Here is a 20,342-nt window from a genome sequence, read left to right on the forward strand (position 1 = left end):
AATTAAGTTCCAGTTCCTGCTGTCTGGATGTCCTACCCACACATTTCTTTAAGAAAGTCCTGCCTGTTGTTGCTAATGATCTGATCCAAATAGTAAACTCATCGCTCTCTTCAGGTGTTTTCCCCCAGGCTTTGAAAACAGCAGTTATCAAACCACTTATAAAAAAGAACAATCTGGACAAATCCCTACTGCAGAATTACAGGCCAAACTCCAACCTCCCATTCATCAGCAAAATTATTGAAAAAGCTGTTTTTAAACAATTAAATAACTTCCTAACAATTACAAACTGCTTTGACTCCTTCCAGTCTGGTTTTCGTGCTCACCACAGCACGGAGACGGCCCTTGTAAAAGTGTTCAATGACATCCATATAAATACAGACTGTGGGAGAACCACAGTGCTGGTTCTGTTGGACCTCAGCGCAGCTTTCGACACTGTTGAGGGTGTAAGAAAATGGATAGATGGATGGATGAACCACCAAATGTTTTGTATTTTCTTTCAGCTCTTGGAGTTGCTATTTTGCGGACTAACTACCACCAGGTGGTTTATGAACTGCCTTTATTTGCCGACAGCTGACATAAACAGATTGTAAGAGGAAAAAAATTTACTTCACATCAGTTCGAAATAAAAATACACATATAAACATGAAATCAAAGGATATTATATCTCTAATGTCAGTATGTCTTACTTAGTTTTATAAATGCATGACAGTTCCAGTTAAGAGTTTTTTCTCATTAATTATCATTTTTATTTATTTCAGTTAACAAAAACAATTTTTTCAACTTCAGTTTTTGTTTTTCTTAATTACTTTTAGTTAACTGCAATAACCTTGGTGCCAGTGTGAATCATTCATCAGCATAATGCTTCCAATAACTTAGATGAGTGATACATTGTGTCTAGTTGACGGTAAAGTCTAATTAAGGGATTCTGCAGTATTTTCTCCAACCAGTTTGTAGAACCAGAAAACCAACCTCTGGGAGCCCAGGTGAATCATACATTTTTTCTTGTTTGCTTCAAAGTACGGCTTTTTCTGCTACGATCTTTCTAAATTTTAAAGGAAACAATAATAAACAGCATGTTGCGCTGCAGGCTCACCTGGCCCACTGGCTGTGTGGAGGGAAGAGGCCCTGGCCCAGGAGACTCTGGTACAAGTACAGGCAGACCAGGTGGCCGGCAGCGAAGAAGCCCACCATCACACACAGTGCATTAAACCCCAGGTGGCTGATGGGTAGATGGCACGCCCACCATGTGCACACACCAATGAACAGGAGGAAGTAAAGTGCTGAGAAGACAGAGGGCAGTGTGATGCCTGGGGTGGGAAGAACAGGAGACATGTTAAACATCTACAGAAAGACAATGACACAAACACAGAGAATGAAACTCACACTTTAGAAAATGTGTCAAGTAACTGAATTAGGTTAGTTGAACCTAGTTTTGTTTAACATGACCACTTAATAAATTTAATATATGTACTTGGATAAACTTCATTTGATTATTTGAAACAAATTAACTTTTTTTTTATTGGATCATCTGTTTTCTTTTTTCCGAAGGACCAGGTTTTTCAGTTAGCCAACAGTTAGCCTACAGTCTGCTAGGAGTCTTCTAAAAGTCAGCTAGTAGTCTGTCAACAGTCTCCTAACAGTCTGCTAAAAGTTAGCCAACCATCTGCTAACAATCTGCAGGGGTCTAAAGGAGGATCTTCCGTTAGAAAATCCTTTAGATCTTCTAAAAGAAGATCTAAAGGAATCATTTAGATCTAAGATCTAAATGATTCCTTTAGATCTTCTAAAGGAAGATACCTGCAGACTCACCCTGACATAGAGGCCACTGAGCCTATAGGATGTGCTGCTAATGCACATCACTATGCATTATTGGATTGCTGCCCTGGTCTCATGCTCCATCTAAGCTCCAGCAATTACACACACCTGCTGTTTATAACCACGGCTGAGCTGTCAGCGGAGTTAAAGTTTCATTTAGCCAACATGCCTCTGCAGTTCTCTCTCTCTCTCTCTCTCTCTCTCTCTCTCTCTCTCTCTCTCTCTGAGTCTGTGTTTCCATGCTAACTTGTTTCTAGAATCCCTTTTCATTGGTTGCTGAACCTGGATCTAGAAGGATTGAAGCTCCTGGCCTTTTGTAAAAATGGCTAGGAAATAGTTTTGGTTAGATCCTTCTGTGTTTTTAATGCTAACTTTGAGTTTTCCAGTGAGCTGGGGCTCATACCAGTAAATTAGCAGCCACTCACTTTTTATTAGTAGCAAGTATTAGTTAAAAGAGTCATTTAGAGTAGAAAACTTTTAAACACAGTATTTTTGGAAAGTACTTGTTGCTCTGCTTTGTAGCATTACAACCATTATGTCAATAGCATGTATATGTCTGTTTGGCAGAGCAAATTCTTCTCTGTGACAACCCTCCAAACACGAAAGGAAATCTTAAGACATACATTATATTGCCAAAAGTATTCGCTCTCCTACCTTGACTCACATATGAGCTTAAGTGACATCATATTCCGACTGCATAGGGCTCAATATGATGTTGGTCCACTTTTTGTTGAACAGCTTCAACTCTTCTGTGAAGGCTGTTCACAAGGTCGAGGAGTGTTTATGGGGATTTTTGACCATTCTTCCAGAAGACTATTTGTGAGGTCACATACTGATGTTGGACGAGGAGGCCTGGCTCTCAGTCTCTCCTCTAATTCATCCCAAAGGTGTTCAACCTGATGGTTGAGGTCAGGACTCTGTGCAGGTCAGTCAAGTTCATCCACATCAGACTCTGGCACCCGTGTCTTTATGGACCTTGCTTTGTGGACAGTCATGTTGGCACACTTGGCACAATGCAGTCAGACAAGTACTGTTGTCCTGGCAACCACCAAACCCAGACTCATCCATCAGATATTCAGATGGAGAACCGCGATTCATCATTCCAGAGAACGGGCCGACACTGTTCTAGAGTCCAGTGGTAGCGTGCTGTACACCACTGCATCCAAAGCTTTTATTACACTTGGTGTTGTATGACTTGCATTTAGCTGGTCACCATGGAAACCCATTCCATGAAGCTCTCTGTACGCTGTTCTTGAGCTCATCTGAAGGCCACATGAAGTTTGGAGGTCTGTAGTGACTGACCCTGCAGAAAATTGGCGACCTCTTCACACTATGCGGTTCAGCATCTGCTGACCTCGCTCCGTCAGTTTACGTGACCTAACACTTTGTAGCTGAGTTGCTGTCGTTCCCAAACACTTCCATTTCCTTATAATACAGCTGACAGTTGACTGTGGAATATTTAGGAGCGAGGAAATTTCACGACTGGATTTGTTGCACAGGTGGCGCCCTATCACCGTAACACGCTGGAATTCACTGAGCTCCAGAGAGCAAGCCATTCTTTCACAAATGTTTGTAGAAACAGTCTGCATGCCGAGGTGCTTCACTGATCATTTGGATGGATGAGCAAATACTTTTGGCAACATAGTGTATGAATTAGATCTAAATGCAAAATAATAAAACATTCCAGCTTTTATAAACCAACATGAAATTTGATATTTGTCTTTTTTGGATTTTTTCAAATTCAAACTGAATATTTTTATTGTTATTTGCAAGCTTCAAGAAGTGTCAATGACAAAACATTAAAATGCCTTGTACTGTGAACAATGACTGGATTTAATTTATCTTATTCTCTCAAGCTGTTGAATCCAATGTAGGGAGCTTGTGCCCGTCTCCAGAGGTCAAAGGGCAATATATGGACATCCTTTTAAATTACTCGCTGTAATGCTTTCACTGTCAGAGAACAGCCTGTCCAGGTAAGCTACACAGCGTAATAAGTCAACTCAGCTGTTCAGTGGTGACACACGATGGAAACGTAACATGAAGCAGACCTTACCCGCCAAACCCAGCAGGACGACGACCATGACTCTTCCCAGGTCCCGCAGGATTTTCAGCACTTTGACTTTGAGACCTTCTGCCAGCTGCTTGGCTCTGGTTGCTGTGGAAACCTCGTCAGGGTCACCGTTCGACGACCTTTCCTCTTCCTCCACCTCTTCGTCAACTGATGACTCTTCCTCCTCCTCCCCATTCTCTGTTGTTGTGTCTGCAGATTCCTCTTCAAGCTATTTAGTGGGAGGAAAGGTTTCAAAAAGCTAGTTACCTCTGAGGTGAGACAAAAATTCAACCAATCAGAGTAGAGACGAGATTCAGAGCCATAAAATATGATCAAGTTCTGCTCTACTGTAGGGTGCTATGTTTTATATTGACTAAATTCGGATTTTACTATAGTCAATAAAACATCCAACTAGTTGTTGGTGTTGTTACACTTTAACAGGAGTTCAGTTGCATAAGAAAGTGAAGATACAGCAGTTAATTTAAAGGTTGTGGCTGCTGAGGGGTAAAGTGAGTAACCCTCCTCATGTTTGACACATGGTTCCTAAATCAATGTGTTTGCAGCATTAGGAGTCCACTCTCTGCAGGACAGCAGCGGACCCAGCTCCAACAGAACAACCAGGCCTTCCAGCCTCTTCAGTGTTCAGAAACCAATCTGTGTAAAGAAATCCTGAAAACTCTCAGGGTCTGAAGCAAGGAAACGTTTCTGCTTCAAGACTGAATCAAATATCAGCTGGTCCTTATGCAGAACTTAAGGGCCCGCTGAGGAGGACTGTAGAAATGTTGTGTCCTTTTTGTAACCAAATGTCAGACTGATGCTTGTGTGAGTTGGAAGGCTGAACCCACCTTCACTAAATGTATTCCTTTAATGTTCTGAAGGGTTCTTTAAATTTGAATCCTGGATGTTTGCACTTTTAATATGACCACAATTTAAACTAGAGTTGCACCGAACTGATATCAATACCTGTATCTGTCCAGCTATTAAAAAAAAAGTCTGATTCATACGGGCAGATCTGTTCAGTCTAGTTCTATGCTTTGTGCACCGAGCGACGTCATGCTTTATTTATTTATTTATTTATTTATTTATTTATTTATTTATTTACGTGTGCTGTATTGGTGCAGAGTTATCAAATAAATTTATAAGTCAGGACATTTATGTCTATGTTTAAGAAAATAAATGTTTTAAGTCAATTCAGCTATGTTTTTCTGTATCGGATCAGCATCGGCCGATACTAAACCTCAGATATCTGGATCGGTATCGAAAGTGAAACAGTGCATCCTTAATTCAAAATAAATAATGAGTTTCACACTGGTCTTCCCAAAGCCTCACAAAGGTTTTAATAATCAGAGTAAATGGGTCGAGTCTTGTGAATTTTATGAAGGTTTTTTAAAAACTGAACAGCGGTCTAATTAACATAATTTACCTTCTTTTATATTGCATTCTAATATCCTCAAATAGGCGTCACATACTTACTGATGTTATATTGGCTGCAGCCACCATTTCTCTGTTCCTGACCAATCTGCTGCAGAGGACAATAGTAACAAGTGACACCACACACACTCCTACATCCGGACACAAGAGACGGATCACATTCCAGGAATCCTCCAAGGGAAGCCTGTAACACACATGCATATAAAGTAAGCACAAAGCATCAGCAGTACCTTTAATACTTTACTCTAATTGTTTATGGTGTCTAACACACACACACACACCTGGACAGTCCGATGTGTCTGGTTATGGTCTCCCATTGTGAACAGTTATATCCTATTGCAGTGTTGAGAGGAGCGTACGTGTACAGAACTGTCTGGAAACAGATATGAGCCAGAACAAATAGCAGACTGGTGCAAAATACCGTTTTAATAAAGCGACCAGTGTGACCTGAAAGACAGGAAACAGAAAAAAAATCAAACAGAGTTTAATCTGCAAGCAAGTATTAAAAGATGCAATAGAGCATGTCTAAGTGCTGCATGACTGCAGTGCATCAGCAAATCCTATAACGGTGACGTCGCTCATTATAAACCTACATTTTCTCAATAATTTCTTTATTCTTATTTACTGTCTCCACCAATCTCCATGACCTTTAGCATCGCCGTCACTAAGTACATCGACTGTGGACATCAAGGACAGATCATCTAACTACAGAATATTCCCGATACGCAGTTCAAAAGCTCAACACTTGAAATATAATATCCTACCAAGTAGTGTAGCTCTATACAGCCGCCATGATTAGTATCTCTGTACATCCTTCAGTCCTGCTACCCATTAGGAGGATTTCAGTGTTTCAGTCACTTTCTCAGTGAGTCAGAAGTAAATGACTCATTCTGCTCCTTCACCTCCACCCTGGATATCTGTTGTTATTTCATTAGCAGTTGGTAGACTATTTGCTGTTATGTCTTCTACGTTGGCCAAAGTGATCAGCAATTCTTCATGAGTTGTAATCAACTTGTCTTAAGGTGCATTCACACCAGCCCTGTTTAGTCCGCTTTAGTCAAACTCTAGTTCATTTGTATGGAAAATCTGTTTCGTTTGGGGAGGTGTGAATACTTAATTGAACTCTGATGCAGATTATAAAAGCGAACTCTGGCCCACCTACAAACCTTAGTCTCGGTTCATTTGAAGTGAACTCTGGTGCAGTTCAAATGCGTATGTGAATACAAGCAGACCAGAGACCGCTCCAAAAGCAGGAAGCGGACTACAGCACACGGCATTCTGGGTAACTACAGCCAAAACAAACGAGTGAGTCTAGTACTACTGGGTTTTACAGAGGTTTTCTTTAGTGGTTCTTAGTTCTTCACCAACACAGGTGGAGAGGGGAACAGGTTTTCCAGCTAGTTTGGATCATTTGACACAGTTTAGTGTGAAAGAGAACCGCACCAGCAGAAAATGTGGCAATTGTTGCAATTTTGGTCTCCAATGGAACTGAGTATACTGGACTATCAGGTGTGAAAACATCCTTAATATCAGTGTCTTTTATTGTTTCTTTGGCCAAACTATTATACATGAGGGTTGGCACAACACGTATGTAACATTATTAAATATTGATTACTTATACTTTCTAGAGGTGACTCCCCAAGGCCTGCCTTCCTAACTTCTGTACAACTTCTTCGCGATACTAATGGGATGTCCAGGACTGGTGATTGCCATATGTGATTTTAGCTTGTCTGTATTTTTTGTGCGTTCCTCTGTGAATTAACCACTTTTATGTTGGTAAGGTGATTGAAGTGGTTCAGCCCAGAGTCTGTTTGTTTCAGTTTGTCAACAAGAATCTGGGCACACTCTGCAGAAGAGCATGTGTGGTCCAACCGATTGGTGTCGCGAGAGGCTTCTGTCCTGTGTGTTTTAGATGTGTACCTGCTGTGGTTTCCTCTGCCTATACATAGAACTAGAGCTGCCTCCAGTACGGTCAAAGTGGTGGCATTTTCTTGGAGGATGTGTCTGAACTGCACCTTTCTGTTGCTGATATGTGTGGGTTGCTGATTGGTCAACCTGTTTATGTGAGAATGTATGATTGACTCATTTGCTGAGAGAGGCGGGGTTCACCCTGGACAGGTCGCCAGTCCACCGCAGGTCAATGTGTTGCCTGTATGTTGCATGTATGTGCAGTGTCTGAACCTAGTGTGGCAAAACCTTTACATCTGTGAGACTCTTCAAAGGCATGTAGGTGGGCTATCATGCCATTACATACTGACTCTGAGAACAAAGTGGATGGTGAGGGAGAGAGTATCCTGTTTATTTTCCTGCGCTCTGTTTTGCTATTGTACTTCTGGAGGGAAGTAGTCAGAGGTGTGAGCCTGGCACGCTCTGCAGTAGAAGATGTGTGGGCCAATCGGTGTCGTGAGAGGCTTCTGTCCTGCGTGTTTTAGATGTGTACCTGCTGGCTCTGTTGTTTCCTCTGCCTACACATAACTAGAACTGCCTCCAGTACGGTCAAAGTGGTGGCATTTTCTTGGAGGATGTGTCTGAACCGCACCGTTCTGTTGCTGATATATGCGAGTTTAGATCCAGGGACACTGCTCTCCATGACTTCTAGTGGTTTTCATTTTGAAGTGAAGCATCTCAAGGATCATGGTTACTGTGATGTGCACCAGGTTGTGGTCTGTGATGGTATCAGTAGGTATTGTCCATACAGTTGCACTCGTATCTCCTAGTAGATGTGTAGAAGGTATTGTCTATAGGTCATAGTTGTGTTTTTGTGTTCAGATTGTCAGGGATTACCGATGAGACTCAACACTATTGAGGCAGTGATGATGTGTTCTTGCCCCACCTTGTTGCGCCGACTCCTCCCATTGGTTTAATTTGTGTTGCATCATTTGGTGATTGCACATCTTGTGGGGATTACTGAGTCAGACGTTGTCTCTTAGTCAGTTTGGAGGAGAGTTCTAGATCCAACATTCTTTTGGTTGACTGTACGCCTTATTCCTTCACTTTAGTCCGTACATATTGCCCTCATTCTCAGCAGAATCTAATGATCTGGTTTGCTTTCTTGTACTCTTTCAAAGTGATCATGATCTGAAGGTCTCTCAAAGATAATGTTTGACCTTTTGACAAACAATGTGTCTATAACTCCTATTTCAAAATTGGTTTATACCGAGCTGGTTAGTCTCTTAAATGTAATTGTCCCCCAAATAAAACAAGTCAAATGGGAGTATAAAGATATTAATACATTTGCAGCTTTATTTAATTTCACTCAAAGGAGAATCCAACTCTTTGTCTTGCAGTGAATCATCGTGGCATTACCAAGCTGTGACAATCCTCTGTACTCAAGCCATGAAAATATCCTTACTATATAATTTCATGCTTTGGAGAATTAAAGGAGTAGGTCTATATGTTTTATGATGAACTTGGTTAGAATGTGAAACAGCAAAAAACAAAGTCACATTCCTCACACACTTAAAATATCCTGCAACATTCATAGTTAAAATGTTCTGCATATCACTCTAATCTTTGCAAACAGTGAAAACATAGACATGTTTGATTTAGATTTACAAATATATTGTAAAGTGCATCTTAAAAGTATTCACAGCGGTTCACTTTTTCCATATTTTGTTTCATTGCAGCTGTATTCCAGGTCGTATCAAATTAATCTCTTTCCTCAAAAATTTTTTTTAAATGTTTTTTTTTTTTAAACATTTGGCCGTTCTACAATGCAGGCCTGATTGGCTTGCAGAGATTGTTGTCCTTCTGGAAGGTTCTCTTCTCTCCTCAGAGAGGCCTTAGTCTCCCTGATGGATCGGATAAGGCGGCCAGCCGGCTCCAGGAAGAGTCCTGCTACTTCCAGACGTCTTCTATTGACCAATGATGGAGGTCGCCTAGCTCACTGGGACCTTGAAACAGCAGAAATGTTTCTGGATCCTTCCCCAGATTTGTCCCTAAACACAGTCCAGCTTCAGAGGTCTACAGACTATTCCTTTAATTTCATGCTTGACCTCTGACCCTATTTAGACAGGTGTGGACCTTCCCCAAATCGAATCAACTGAATTTATCACAGGTTGACTCCATTTAAATTGTAGAAACATCCCAGGGATGATCAGCTTTATCAGCTTTGTTGAGATTCACCAATAAAATATTGTGAAGGCTGTGAATATTTTTTAATAAATTTACACTCAAAAACAATGTTCCACTTTGTCATATTGAGGTATTTGTGTCTAGAATTTTGAAGTAAGAGTTTAATTTAATTACAATTTTGAATAAGCCCATAACATAAAATGTGGAAAAAGTGAAACGCTGTGAATACTTTCTGGATGCATCGTATCTACAGTCAGTGAGGAAAAAGAAGGCATATGTAGTAAACTGAAGCTTTGAGCGTTTCTTTTTTAGCATGATGTTTGTAAATGAACCCAACCTAAGCTCAGGCAAACTGCCTCCTGAACTTCAAGCTGCGGACCAAAGCTGGCATTTCAGGAAAAGCAGACATATGTTGAACCTCTTCTCACACACACACACACACACACACACACACACACACACACACACACACACACACACACACACACACACACACACACGCACGCACACATGCACACGCACACCCCCACAACCCCCTCACACACACACCATCTTACCTCTCACTGTGTATTTGTTTGGGCACAGGAACCATGGCAGCAGCAGTAGATGGAGGAAGTAAACCAGTGACAGCAAGTTGAAGCGAAAAAGACAAGCTGCAAACACAAAAACATCAGAGTTAGCAGGTTTCTGAGTCTTAGAACATCATTCCTGGGTCATCCTTTAACAGGTAAAAAGGAGCGGTTTTAAGAGAACAGTCAGGACCTGTATGAGTCCAATAAGTGTATCTGGGATAACATAAATAACCAACATTAATTTTCGTTTTCCTGCCATTTGTGAATGTGTTTCTGGAGGTGGATGAGGTTGGTTGGATGTTTGGACATGTGACAGTGATGCTGTCCAGGTGGGATGTTTCACTAAAGCAGAGCAACGTCAGAGCTGTTCCCATTGCTTCACGATGTCCAAACAAACATCGTGAAGCATCGTGAAAATATAAACTCGTAAATATCAATTGCTTTTCAGCAATATTAATATTGATATTAGCACCGTAGTTTTGTATCAGAGCGTCCTCAAACAGGATAAAGAAAAAGCTGTTTTTGATGCTGTTCTGTGTCACAATTAATACCAAATAACCCATCTCATGTGACAAAAAGAAAAAAATATCGCATGAAGCTTCAGGAAGATTCGTAAAATCTTTGTCTGTACTCTGCTGAAGGTCCAAAAATACAATTTCGAAATTGCAGCATTTCCATTGAATAAGAAATTAAATTTAAATTACACATGAATAAAACTTGAATGCGATAAATCGTTAAATATAATTGCAGTGGCAGATGCAAACAGCTACATCAAGCTTCGTGAGATTGTATTTATAATTCAGCCATGGTGTTAGCGTTCATCTATCAGTCATCAGAGGAGTCATCAGCGTCTTATTCATGCATTGGAGTGACAAGCCCCTCATAATAGCAACATATGCAACATTTTGGGAAAAATCGTACTCTGCAATTTTATGTTATGGATTCAACACATTGGAATGTTTCACAATTTTTTATGAACTATGTGATGCTGTGAGAGGTCTGATGGAGCCAGCTGCACACTGTCTGAATAAAACCAAAACAAACCATCATCATCCGACTACTTCCTGTCATCTTCTTTGTGGTTTTCACCAGGAATAACATCCGGGAGTTGATCATGTGATGTGACAATTTGTTTCCATTGAAGTTCTGAAAAATACATCTATTCTGATACAATTGAAAAACTAGCACAACTTTTTATTGAAAAATTTGAGTTTTATTTTATTTAAATTGGAGTGTTTCCATTAAGAGAATTCATTATTGTAAATTCATTTTGTGCAATTCTATGGGTAAGCTGCTGTTTTATGCTGTTTTCACTTCTCTGTAAAATCCAGCATTTGCTTACCAAAGAATTTTTTTCTAGAGAAGAACAGTTATACAAAACGGTCCACTTTAATCAAACTCCAGTCTGTTTGCATAGAAAGACCAGTTTGTTTAGGGACCAAAAGAGTGAACTATGGTCCAACTAAAAACTAGTTGCTGGGTTGATTTAAGTAAATTCTGGTGCGGTTCGAATGCAATGCATATGTCAATGCAAGCGGACCACAGACCGCTCCAAAAGCAGGAAATGAACTGTGGTGCAGGGCATTCTGGGTAAATACAACCAAAAAAAAAAGAGTGAGGCAAATGCTAGCAGGAGAAGTGGCTCGTCGTCTTTTACCAATGACACAAAAAAAAATCCTACAACAGCTAAAATCTGACACTGCTTCATTTTTTTTTTTACATTTTGTGAACAAAGAAGTTGTGCTCCAAGTCTAACCCTCTTGTTCAGAGGTTTTTGTGTTGTTTCCTTCAGTGGTTCTTGCTGCAGCACCACCACAGGCGAGGAAGGAAAGAGGTTTTTCAATTTGTTTGGATCAGTTGACTCAGTGCAGTGTGACAGAGAACCGCATAAGCTGAAAATGTAGTAAATGTTGCAATTTTGCTCCCCAATCATACAGAGTCTACCGGACTATCAGGTTTTTAAACATTAATAATCAGGGGAAAAAAACAGACTTGAGATATTTGGCAACAACATGGAGTATATATTAAATTCAGTTGGAACTTAGCTAGGAAGTTAAGTTTATATTTGTATTGAGCTGGGGTCCTGTACTTTTGTGTGGATCCTGTGTTCCACATTTTAGTCAAAATATTTGGTTTTGAGTCTTGTTTTAAGATTTCCTGGCTGATTACTGAATTAGGACTTAACTGAAATGCAAAAATATATATACTTTAATTGTATTTTTTAGTTTTTGCCTTATTTAAAATTATGGTTTGGGGGAAGACGTTATAGTGCATGAGTAGTGAGAGTGGAGGAGCTCCACCCTACTGCCCGGCTAATCATGAAGCACATTAGCATTGATATCTCTGGACACACATGATAACAGCGGTGAGTGGCCACAGCACCTATCAGTTAGCAGCACGTGGACTCGTGTCTGTTGTCTTTCCTGAGTGGGTCATATGTTTAGACCTTTGGCATTTCAGTATGAAATGCTGAAATATTCAGCAGGACGCCCCACCTGTCTTTATAGTTCTGACAACATGCTCTGTATCCCATCAGGTCTCTATCTCTACACATTCAATTTGTTTGGGTCAGTGCCTGGAAAAATGCCTCGTTTTGTTAAATGTTCGTGTCTACATGGGACTCCTGTTATGGACAACATTTTTCCATAATTTCAGGCTTGCACCAAATTTACATCAAAACAGCCAGTGCAAAGATTTTTAGTAATAATGTTGTCAAATCCCTCCAGGAAACACACACACAGCTACACACATTCTTCTCCAATTCTGCTCTACTGCTGTAGTGAGATCACAGCGCCACATGCAGACTTGGCATGACTACTACATGATGTTATTTTGAATCCTGAAATGTAGAAGAATCCAGAAGCAAATGAAAGGCATTTATCTGCAATGCTTATGGAGCCAAAGTTAGCAATAACAGAAAATGTGGCTGTTACTAACGGGGTGGTATTATATACAGTCACATAGTGAGATTTTGCAGCAAAATGAAGTAATTATGTTACCTTCAGTCATGACATTTGACCTCATTTTGACATGGATGATTGGTTTTGGTGCTAGGCCTCCTGTAAACAAACATGAAGTGTGCTCCGTTTTCCCTTCAGTATTGTGAATCAGGAGAGCTGTATGTGTTTTCTGTAACACCCCCTGCCTAAACAAGCAAGACCGAACAGATAGGATCCCGATTTCTAGAACGCAAACACTTCCTCCTTGTGGAATCTGCCAGGTTGTTTAACTTGTGTTCCTCAGAATCCCAAATATCAGCTGAAACATCTTCAAAACCTTCAGTGGAAAGTCTGACTTCAGCTGGGAGCCTTTTATAGTTGCAACTAGTGGAGACGAACAGAGGAACGAGCAGAACAGGAGGACAAGTGGATAAGAGGTTTTCTGTAAAATGTTGATATCAAATTACTTTTTTTTTTTGCCTTTTAACCTCTTTGAACAACCAGAAGAAACAGACTACCTCTTATTCCAGGATTTACTTGTTTATGTTACTGCATGTCACTAGTGTTAAGCTTAAAAGCATATTCTGAGCAAATTATCACAAAATTATTATTTTTGCACAATATATGCAAAATGATAGTCATGATCAAGGATTAGATCAAAATATATATTCCTGCTTAATGAGGCTATTCCTCGTTACCATCCTGTTTGTTCACTTAGAGCTGGCATGTCAAACTCAGTTTCATTTTGAGCCATATCAAAAATCTAAATGTTATTAAAGGGCCGGTTGTGCCAGAATGTATTGATAAAACCCATAAAACTGTTAAAATATCAAAAAAATATCTGTTTGTTTCAGCATTCAATAAGTGTTTCTTAATAAATAATATTGAACATCTTTTCACACTCGTCAGGCCATCCAGAATTTCATGATTGTTTTTGTAGCTTTTTGTAATGAAAATCACAGATAGATAAATAACAGAACATAAGAGAGCAGGCTAACCTCAAACCTGCAGTATGTAACTTTTTCAAAGAATATGTTTTTTTTACATATTAGATGAAACTGTCACCAGTACGTGACGGTATGATATGAGACAGATGATCTGTGACGATATCTATCGCTGCTAAATGTGCTAATGGTGGAGAAACAACTTACTGTTCCAGGAGAAACATTTATCTGCTATCATCTGTGGCCATACTAACCAGCATTAGCATTCACAACAGGATCTGCTGATGGCCGTTGCTGAGCAGAGAGCAAGCGCAGGTGATGAAGGGGAGTGCACACACGGGCATGATTGACAGCGCTAAGACCAGCCTCCTGGCTCCGATTGGTTGTTTCTAGTTAACAGAGGAGGCTTGATTTTATCTCAGATTATCTGTCTCATACTGTCATGATGTCATGACAGTTTCAACAAATATGCACAAAAATATATGTTTTTATATTGCAGTTGTAACTCAGAGCAAAGGCTAAAACTCCTGGACTCCTGGAAGCAACGCCCCCCAAACAAAGGTTCCGTATCGCCATTTCCGCTCCTGTTCCCAACCTCAGGAAAGCACTATAAAAAAAAGACAGATGAACATGCCGAACTGCAAATGATAAAAAAATTTAAAAAAAAATACTGTGGTGCCATTTTTAGGTGCACCACACATTAAACCTCTTCGGCACATGACCTGTTTTTGAGCAATATGGCTGAAAATAACATGCCCAAAATGAATTGCATGTATCTCAAGAACTACAAAGTTTATTTTAATTGTTTTGATATCAAAACAAAGGCAAGACCCTAGAGAACATGTTACAGCTCTAAAACCACCCTGCCTGTTACTGAGAAAAGTGAATTAATATGATAAACAGCAGAAATTAAGAGAAAAATCAATTTCCGCCTAAAAAAAACCACTTCAATCTATGAATGTTCCTTTAAAAGCATGCAGTGAAAGCCAAAAAAAAGTAGTAAACAACAGTACACAATCTGACCTTTTACTGTGCCAAGTTTCATGAAAAAAAGTCAATCATATGAGTTTTAAAGAGGTGCTACTAGATAAAAATCTAGGCGGACCTTCCAAATKAGCCATTTTGGCACAATTTGTGCCATTTGAACTTTCTTAGTTTTTATTTCTGTAGGGTCTGTTTTAATCATTTATTCTTTTCATATAATAAATTATTATTTATCATAAATAAGTAATTACATCTAATAATTATTTTTGGGGTTCTTTTGAAAAATCCACATTGCATTCATTCATAAAAAGAGAAAAACATAGACAAATTGTAATAGACTGAAAATGGAACAGATTAACTCACAATAACACTTCAAATAGAATTATATAACAATGAAAATGCAAATAGCAATTAAAACTAAGTTGTCAAAATGATATGATCACAGGAAGAACTTATATATCTCATAATTACATTACAATAACTATGTGCTCTGCGCTCTGTGCGTAAAATCATCCAGTTCTACATTCAGGTTTTCAAAAGTAAGCGGGGCAGTTTCTCGGGAACCCATTGGTCAAGTTTGAAGATTGACATGTCGTTCGAACCGTCAGAGCCAATAGAATCTGAGGGCATTGACATTAATACGGAAACTAAAGTCATTCACCTATTACAGTGGGGAAAAGGCATGTGACGTAAATTGACCAAGTTTGACTCACAGTTTGTGTACTGTACATAAAACACGGAAATGTCTGAGTACATCTCACAAAAACCATGTGAGATGTACTCAGGGAAAATGGATTATCGGACCAAGTGGAAATATTTACTCTAATATGGATTATGACCACGAAACAGCAAAGACAGGACTGGATTTTTGATTTTAGCTTTGTGAAATTAGCTATTTATTTTTTCTTCTTTAGCTGCTGGTTCAGTGAGTTTTGCACGTAGCGTGGTGGCTGTGGTATTGTTGGAAACCGCAGAACTTCGGCTTTACTCTGATAGATAGTTTTTGTATATCGGGCCTCCTTGCTCTTTTATTGTTGCGTTTTTTACCGGGTGTGCCTCGTTGGGGTCTAATTGCGTTTCTTTTTATCAATCTGCTTAGTGTTCCATCTGGGTGTTGTTAAGGTAGAAAATATTGATTCTATCATTTAGAAGAGCCTTTTCCCTTTACCTGGATATGCAATATGCTTATATTGATAAATGTACAGCATGTGTTTTTAATTGATCTTGTTGCGGCAAGCGCCGAGGACCCAAATTTGGGTCCCCTAGCGACAGAGAAGTTTTAACTAAGACGTGGATACCTGAATAAAATGTTGGTACAGGACAGTGAGCAGTAGCTTTCAACACGACCTGCAGCAGAGAGCCGTTCAGCTGGACAGCTGAGGACTAAACCGTTCCGCCGCAGGCTGCTTGTTTGAGTTTCCACTGCAGGCCCAAGACATGTAGAAGGCCCAAAAATTAACCAGCTCACAAATAACAGAGGAATGCCTCTTCTCCCTGAGTGTCTGAGGTTAGGGTCAGCCACTGTGGACCAACTAAAATTGCACATCCAAATAAACCTTCAGAAAGGACGCTGCTATAATTTCCCTCTGAGTTACAATTTACCTTGTATCACACAACAAAAGAAGACATATTTTCTAAAACCATACATTTCTCCTCTGTGTTAGGGTTTTTAAAACTTGCAGTGCTGGTTTGTTGCTTTTCCAGAGCTCTGCTTTCAACTGGCTGCAGCATGTGGCTTTCACAATCCTCTATCTGATAACATCTGTAGGCCAGTGTCCAGGCATGTTGTCTACTCACAACCGTGGTGGCAACACTTCAACCACCAGGCACTGCAACAGGCAGCCATTTTCTCTCCATGTTTGGTTCCACCTCACCAACGAAGGGCAGCATTCAATGCTCAGCTACTCAGCAATTCACACAACTACCAAGGTCCAAGCAGGAAACATGATCTTCAATAGATCCTGGTGAAAACCTCATTAAGAACAGCAATATGAAGCATAGAACAGGATGGGGTTAGAAATTCAAGGTTTAATGTCCTTGGAGGCAGATAGAGCAGAATAAGAATCAGACCAGAAGTGGCAGCTCAATGGCCAACAAAAGGTTTGACCCAAGTCGTGGAGTTTAGCAAATAATTATCCCTGATACCAACCAGATGTACCAAACTTCTGCATTCATAAAAAGTAAAAGAAAAATCTTGAAACAAAATGTTACATTTTCAGGTGTTTAGCAAATTGAAGTAATTTCAATCATTCTAATTAATCTAAAACAAGAGAAATTTGATTTACCTTCAGACATGAAGAAAAAAAACATGTCTTTTTAATTGGTGAAGGTAAACTTGTGTTTTCAATAGAGATGTGCCAATCAAGTTTTTTCCTGCCGATTACGATTCCGATCACCCATGAGGGCCGATCACAGCCAATCACTGATACTGATCACATAATTATTATTTTTTGTAAAAAAATAATAATTGGCACTAAAAGGCACTACCGGTTACAGTTTGTGGAAAAAGGAACCATGAATTCACCTTAATTTAGACAAAAACTTGTTTTTAATTAACTTTTTCCAAGAAAAAAACAAAACAGGCATTGTGCAAATTGTACTGCTGTCAATAATACTATCTTCAACAGACTGAAAACATATGAAGGCTCTGAAGAGGCTAAATAATGCAAAAAGTCCAAATAAAACCTCTCAACATTGCCAAAAAATTCAAGTATAAAACTTAACATTCAAAGGCAAATACAGGTTCCATTGCAATAAACAATCCAGAGTTACTGAATGAAAACTTCCAGATAGCATGGCGGCTAGCTGATTACTGCTAGTTCTGAGTGGCTGTTTCTGACTGAGCGGAGTAATTATGCAGAAGAGAGGAGGCAGAGGAGATCGATTATTTTTTCAGATGTTATCTGTCTCATGTTAGGACAGCGAAAGTTTAAATACGTATGTAAAATGTATTGTTTTAAGTTAGATGCTGCAGCTTTAAGCAGAGGTTCGGTGTGAGAGTCACTACCAGGTGGAGCAGAAGCGGCGCTCCGTCTGTGAAACACTACATGTAGCAGCGGTTCAACAGCAAGAGCAGAACCAGCATCTTATCAGCTCGAAGACTTAAATCATTTTGAGGGTTATTGGTTTAGTTTTCTGACCGTCATGCAAATCCGGGTGAATGTTTGTAGCTGTGCGCTGCTTTACCTGCTATCTGATCCTCCATATGTCTTTTTTACTGCAATGAGCCTCAATGTAGCCAAACTCATCAAGTATGCCATTGTTTTTATGAAATATTGAATTCGTCTGTTGATGCATTTTGACGTGCTTCACCCCATATGCTTCAATTTCACGCAAACACTCTGCGCTAAAGTTCCACACAGCATCGCTTAGGATTTGTTGCTGCACGTTTGCGCAGTGTGAAGGAAAGAGGAGACCAGCTGCACAGGTATCCTGCGAAATGAGATGCAGGTGATCGGTTTGTGTGATCGGCAACAAGAGACCGTGATCGGCGATCACCGATCATGCACTTTTTCACGAAAATCGGCCGATTATGATCGGTGGCCGATCAATCGGCACACCTCTAGTTTTCAACTGTGTAATGTTTTCATCACAGTTTTAAAATGCATTGCTTTACAACATCGACTTACAGGAAGAGGAGAAGAAAAGAAATAAATTAATTTCTCACCTGAATTCAGTTTTTTTTAACCCTGCTGTAACTGGGAGATAAATTATTGTGTTTCCTTAAAAAAAGGCCCAGTTGAGACCAGAGTACCAGACTGAAGACTTTTATCATCCAGCTTTTGGTAAGAGGAGAGAAAGAAACGAGAAAAATAATAAATCATGCTAATGGAAATTATTGAGCTCATTTTAATTTGACATGTGACATACTTAAATAATTAGCAAAGACAGTAATGATGAAATAATGCTAAATTTGCAACACCTTGTCCAGCCTTAGTGAGTACAGAGGATGCAAATTGCATCACACAGCCTTTGGCCTCAAGCGGAGACTGAGAGGGAAGAATTAGGACACAGAAGACATAAATGCAGAAATATCTGACCAAATGAAAGGCCAATGCCAATAAAAGAAGCTTTGAAATCCTCCAACCAGAGGACCTGACTCAAAAGGAACATGTAAATTGAACTGCAAATGCAATCCGTGCAGTAAACGATTGCAGCATTAGACAGCAAATGACAGCAGGACTGTATTCTTCACACATAATTAACACCTGACGTGGAGCGCCGTGCAGGCCAGGCTCTAAATTCTCCAGCTGTGCCATCCTCCCAACATTTTGGCAAGAACCTGCAACATTATACTTTTGACATCAGATTTAAAGAGGAGAGAATGGAGAGAATGTGAGGCCTGCTGCTTCTGCTGACAGGGTTATAAGGTAAAAAGGATTTACAGAACAAGCAGCGGCACGGCTGGATCTCTCGCTCTGTCCGTGATGAAAACTGGGAAAATCTCAGTGTAGGTGACCGGAGAACCAGTTTACCTTTGTCATGGCATGATTATCATGCCAAATCACACCAGCACACACCAAGCCCCATAAGCCAAAGATTACATCCTTCATATGCACAGCATTCACCAGAGACCCATGCTACATGTTAGCAATGTGTTTAAAGCAGAAAAAATGACTAGCAGGCTTAATGACTGAGCTAACATTAGCTTCTTACATGCTAAGTGTTTAGTACAAGCTAGCGCAGCACTTCACACTTTGACCAAAAATTGCCCACTAATAGTTTTTTTCTGTTTTGAACAGAGTAGTGAATTTTATTATCCAAACTGAGTTGTTTTGTAAGGCTCTATGAGCTTGCTTCCTTTTTTAAGACCAGTTTTAATGCATAATTAAAGTAAACATTTAAAGTCACTTTCAACCAAATTCTCAACACAGAGTCAAACTATCCCTGTTGTATTAAGTCAAGTGAGACCTTGATCAGTCCATTCAGTGCATTCAGAGTTTTAATTTATATTCTCTTTAACCAGGGAAGATCCGTTACATTTTTACAAGGGTGCCCCGGTAATGGACCATATTTAAAAAGGTAAAAACCTGATAGAGGGTGTACTTTCTTTCCCCCATCATCAGCAGCCTTTTTGTCCCTGTGGTGATCCCATCTCCTTCTTCCTGTAAAGCCCCTCTAAGCTCACACATAAGCTGAGTATTTCTCACTGAGGCAGGAAATCGCTTTGAACGAGCCAAGAGTTTACAGACGTTGCACAATACACAAGTCGTGTTTGAGTAAAAGTTATAACTTGTTCAAATATAGTGATTGTGTTTTCTCTCCTACAGCAGAGATGAGGGCATGGAGGCATCTGAGACCAGACAGTGGCATCACGTGCTCCATCGTGCACATCAACAAATAAAATCTGACTCACATCGTCGGATAAAGAAAAAACAAAGCTAATCTCGTAATCAAAAGCATTCTGGATGCCTTTGAAAAGGATAAAATCTTCTTGCCATGCTTCATTGTGTCTCTTATTAAGTAATACCACCAGTGGGGTTTGCAGATATAGAAGAAATAAAATGCAGAAAATGGTTTAAAATTGTTATGC

At 39.8% G+C, this 20,342-nt stretch overlaps 1 protein-coding gene across 2 annotated transcripts in view; it reads right to left on the bottom strand.

Annotated features, from left to right (window-relative positions):
- The window catches only part of piezo1 (piezo type mechanosensitive ion channel component 1 (Er blood group)), an 86,057-nt gene that overhangs the window by 51,219 nt on the left and 14,496 nt on the right, over positions 1-20,342 (bottom strand). For both annotated transcript variants that reach the window (XM_017309158.1, XM_008429141.2), the window contains exons 2-6: positions 9,928-10,023; positions 5,578-5,743; positions 5,339-5,480; positions 3,869-4,094; positions 1,094-1,307 (exon numbers count right to left, since the gene is read on the bottom strand). In XM_017309158.1, the coding sequence (XP_017164647.1) occupies positions 1,094-1,307; positions 3,869-4,094; positions 5,339-5,480; positions 5,578-5,743; positions 9,928-10,023 (844 nt within the window). The remainder of the gene's footprint in view (positions 1-1,093; positions 1,308-3,868; positions 4,095-5,338; positions 5,481-5,577; positions 5,744-9,927; positions 10,024-20,342) is intronic.

The sequence above is a fragment of the Poecilia reticulata genome, linkage group LG15 (genome assembly GCF_000633615.1).
Source record: "Poecilia reticulata strain Guanapo linkage group LG15, Guppy_female_1.0+MT, whole genome shotgun sequence".
NCBI lineage: Eukaryota > Metazoa > Chordata > Actinopteri > Cyprinodontiformes > Poeciliidae > Poecilia > Poecilia reticulata.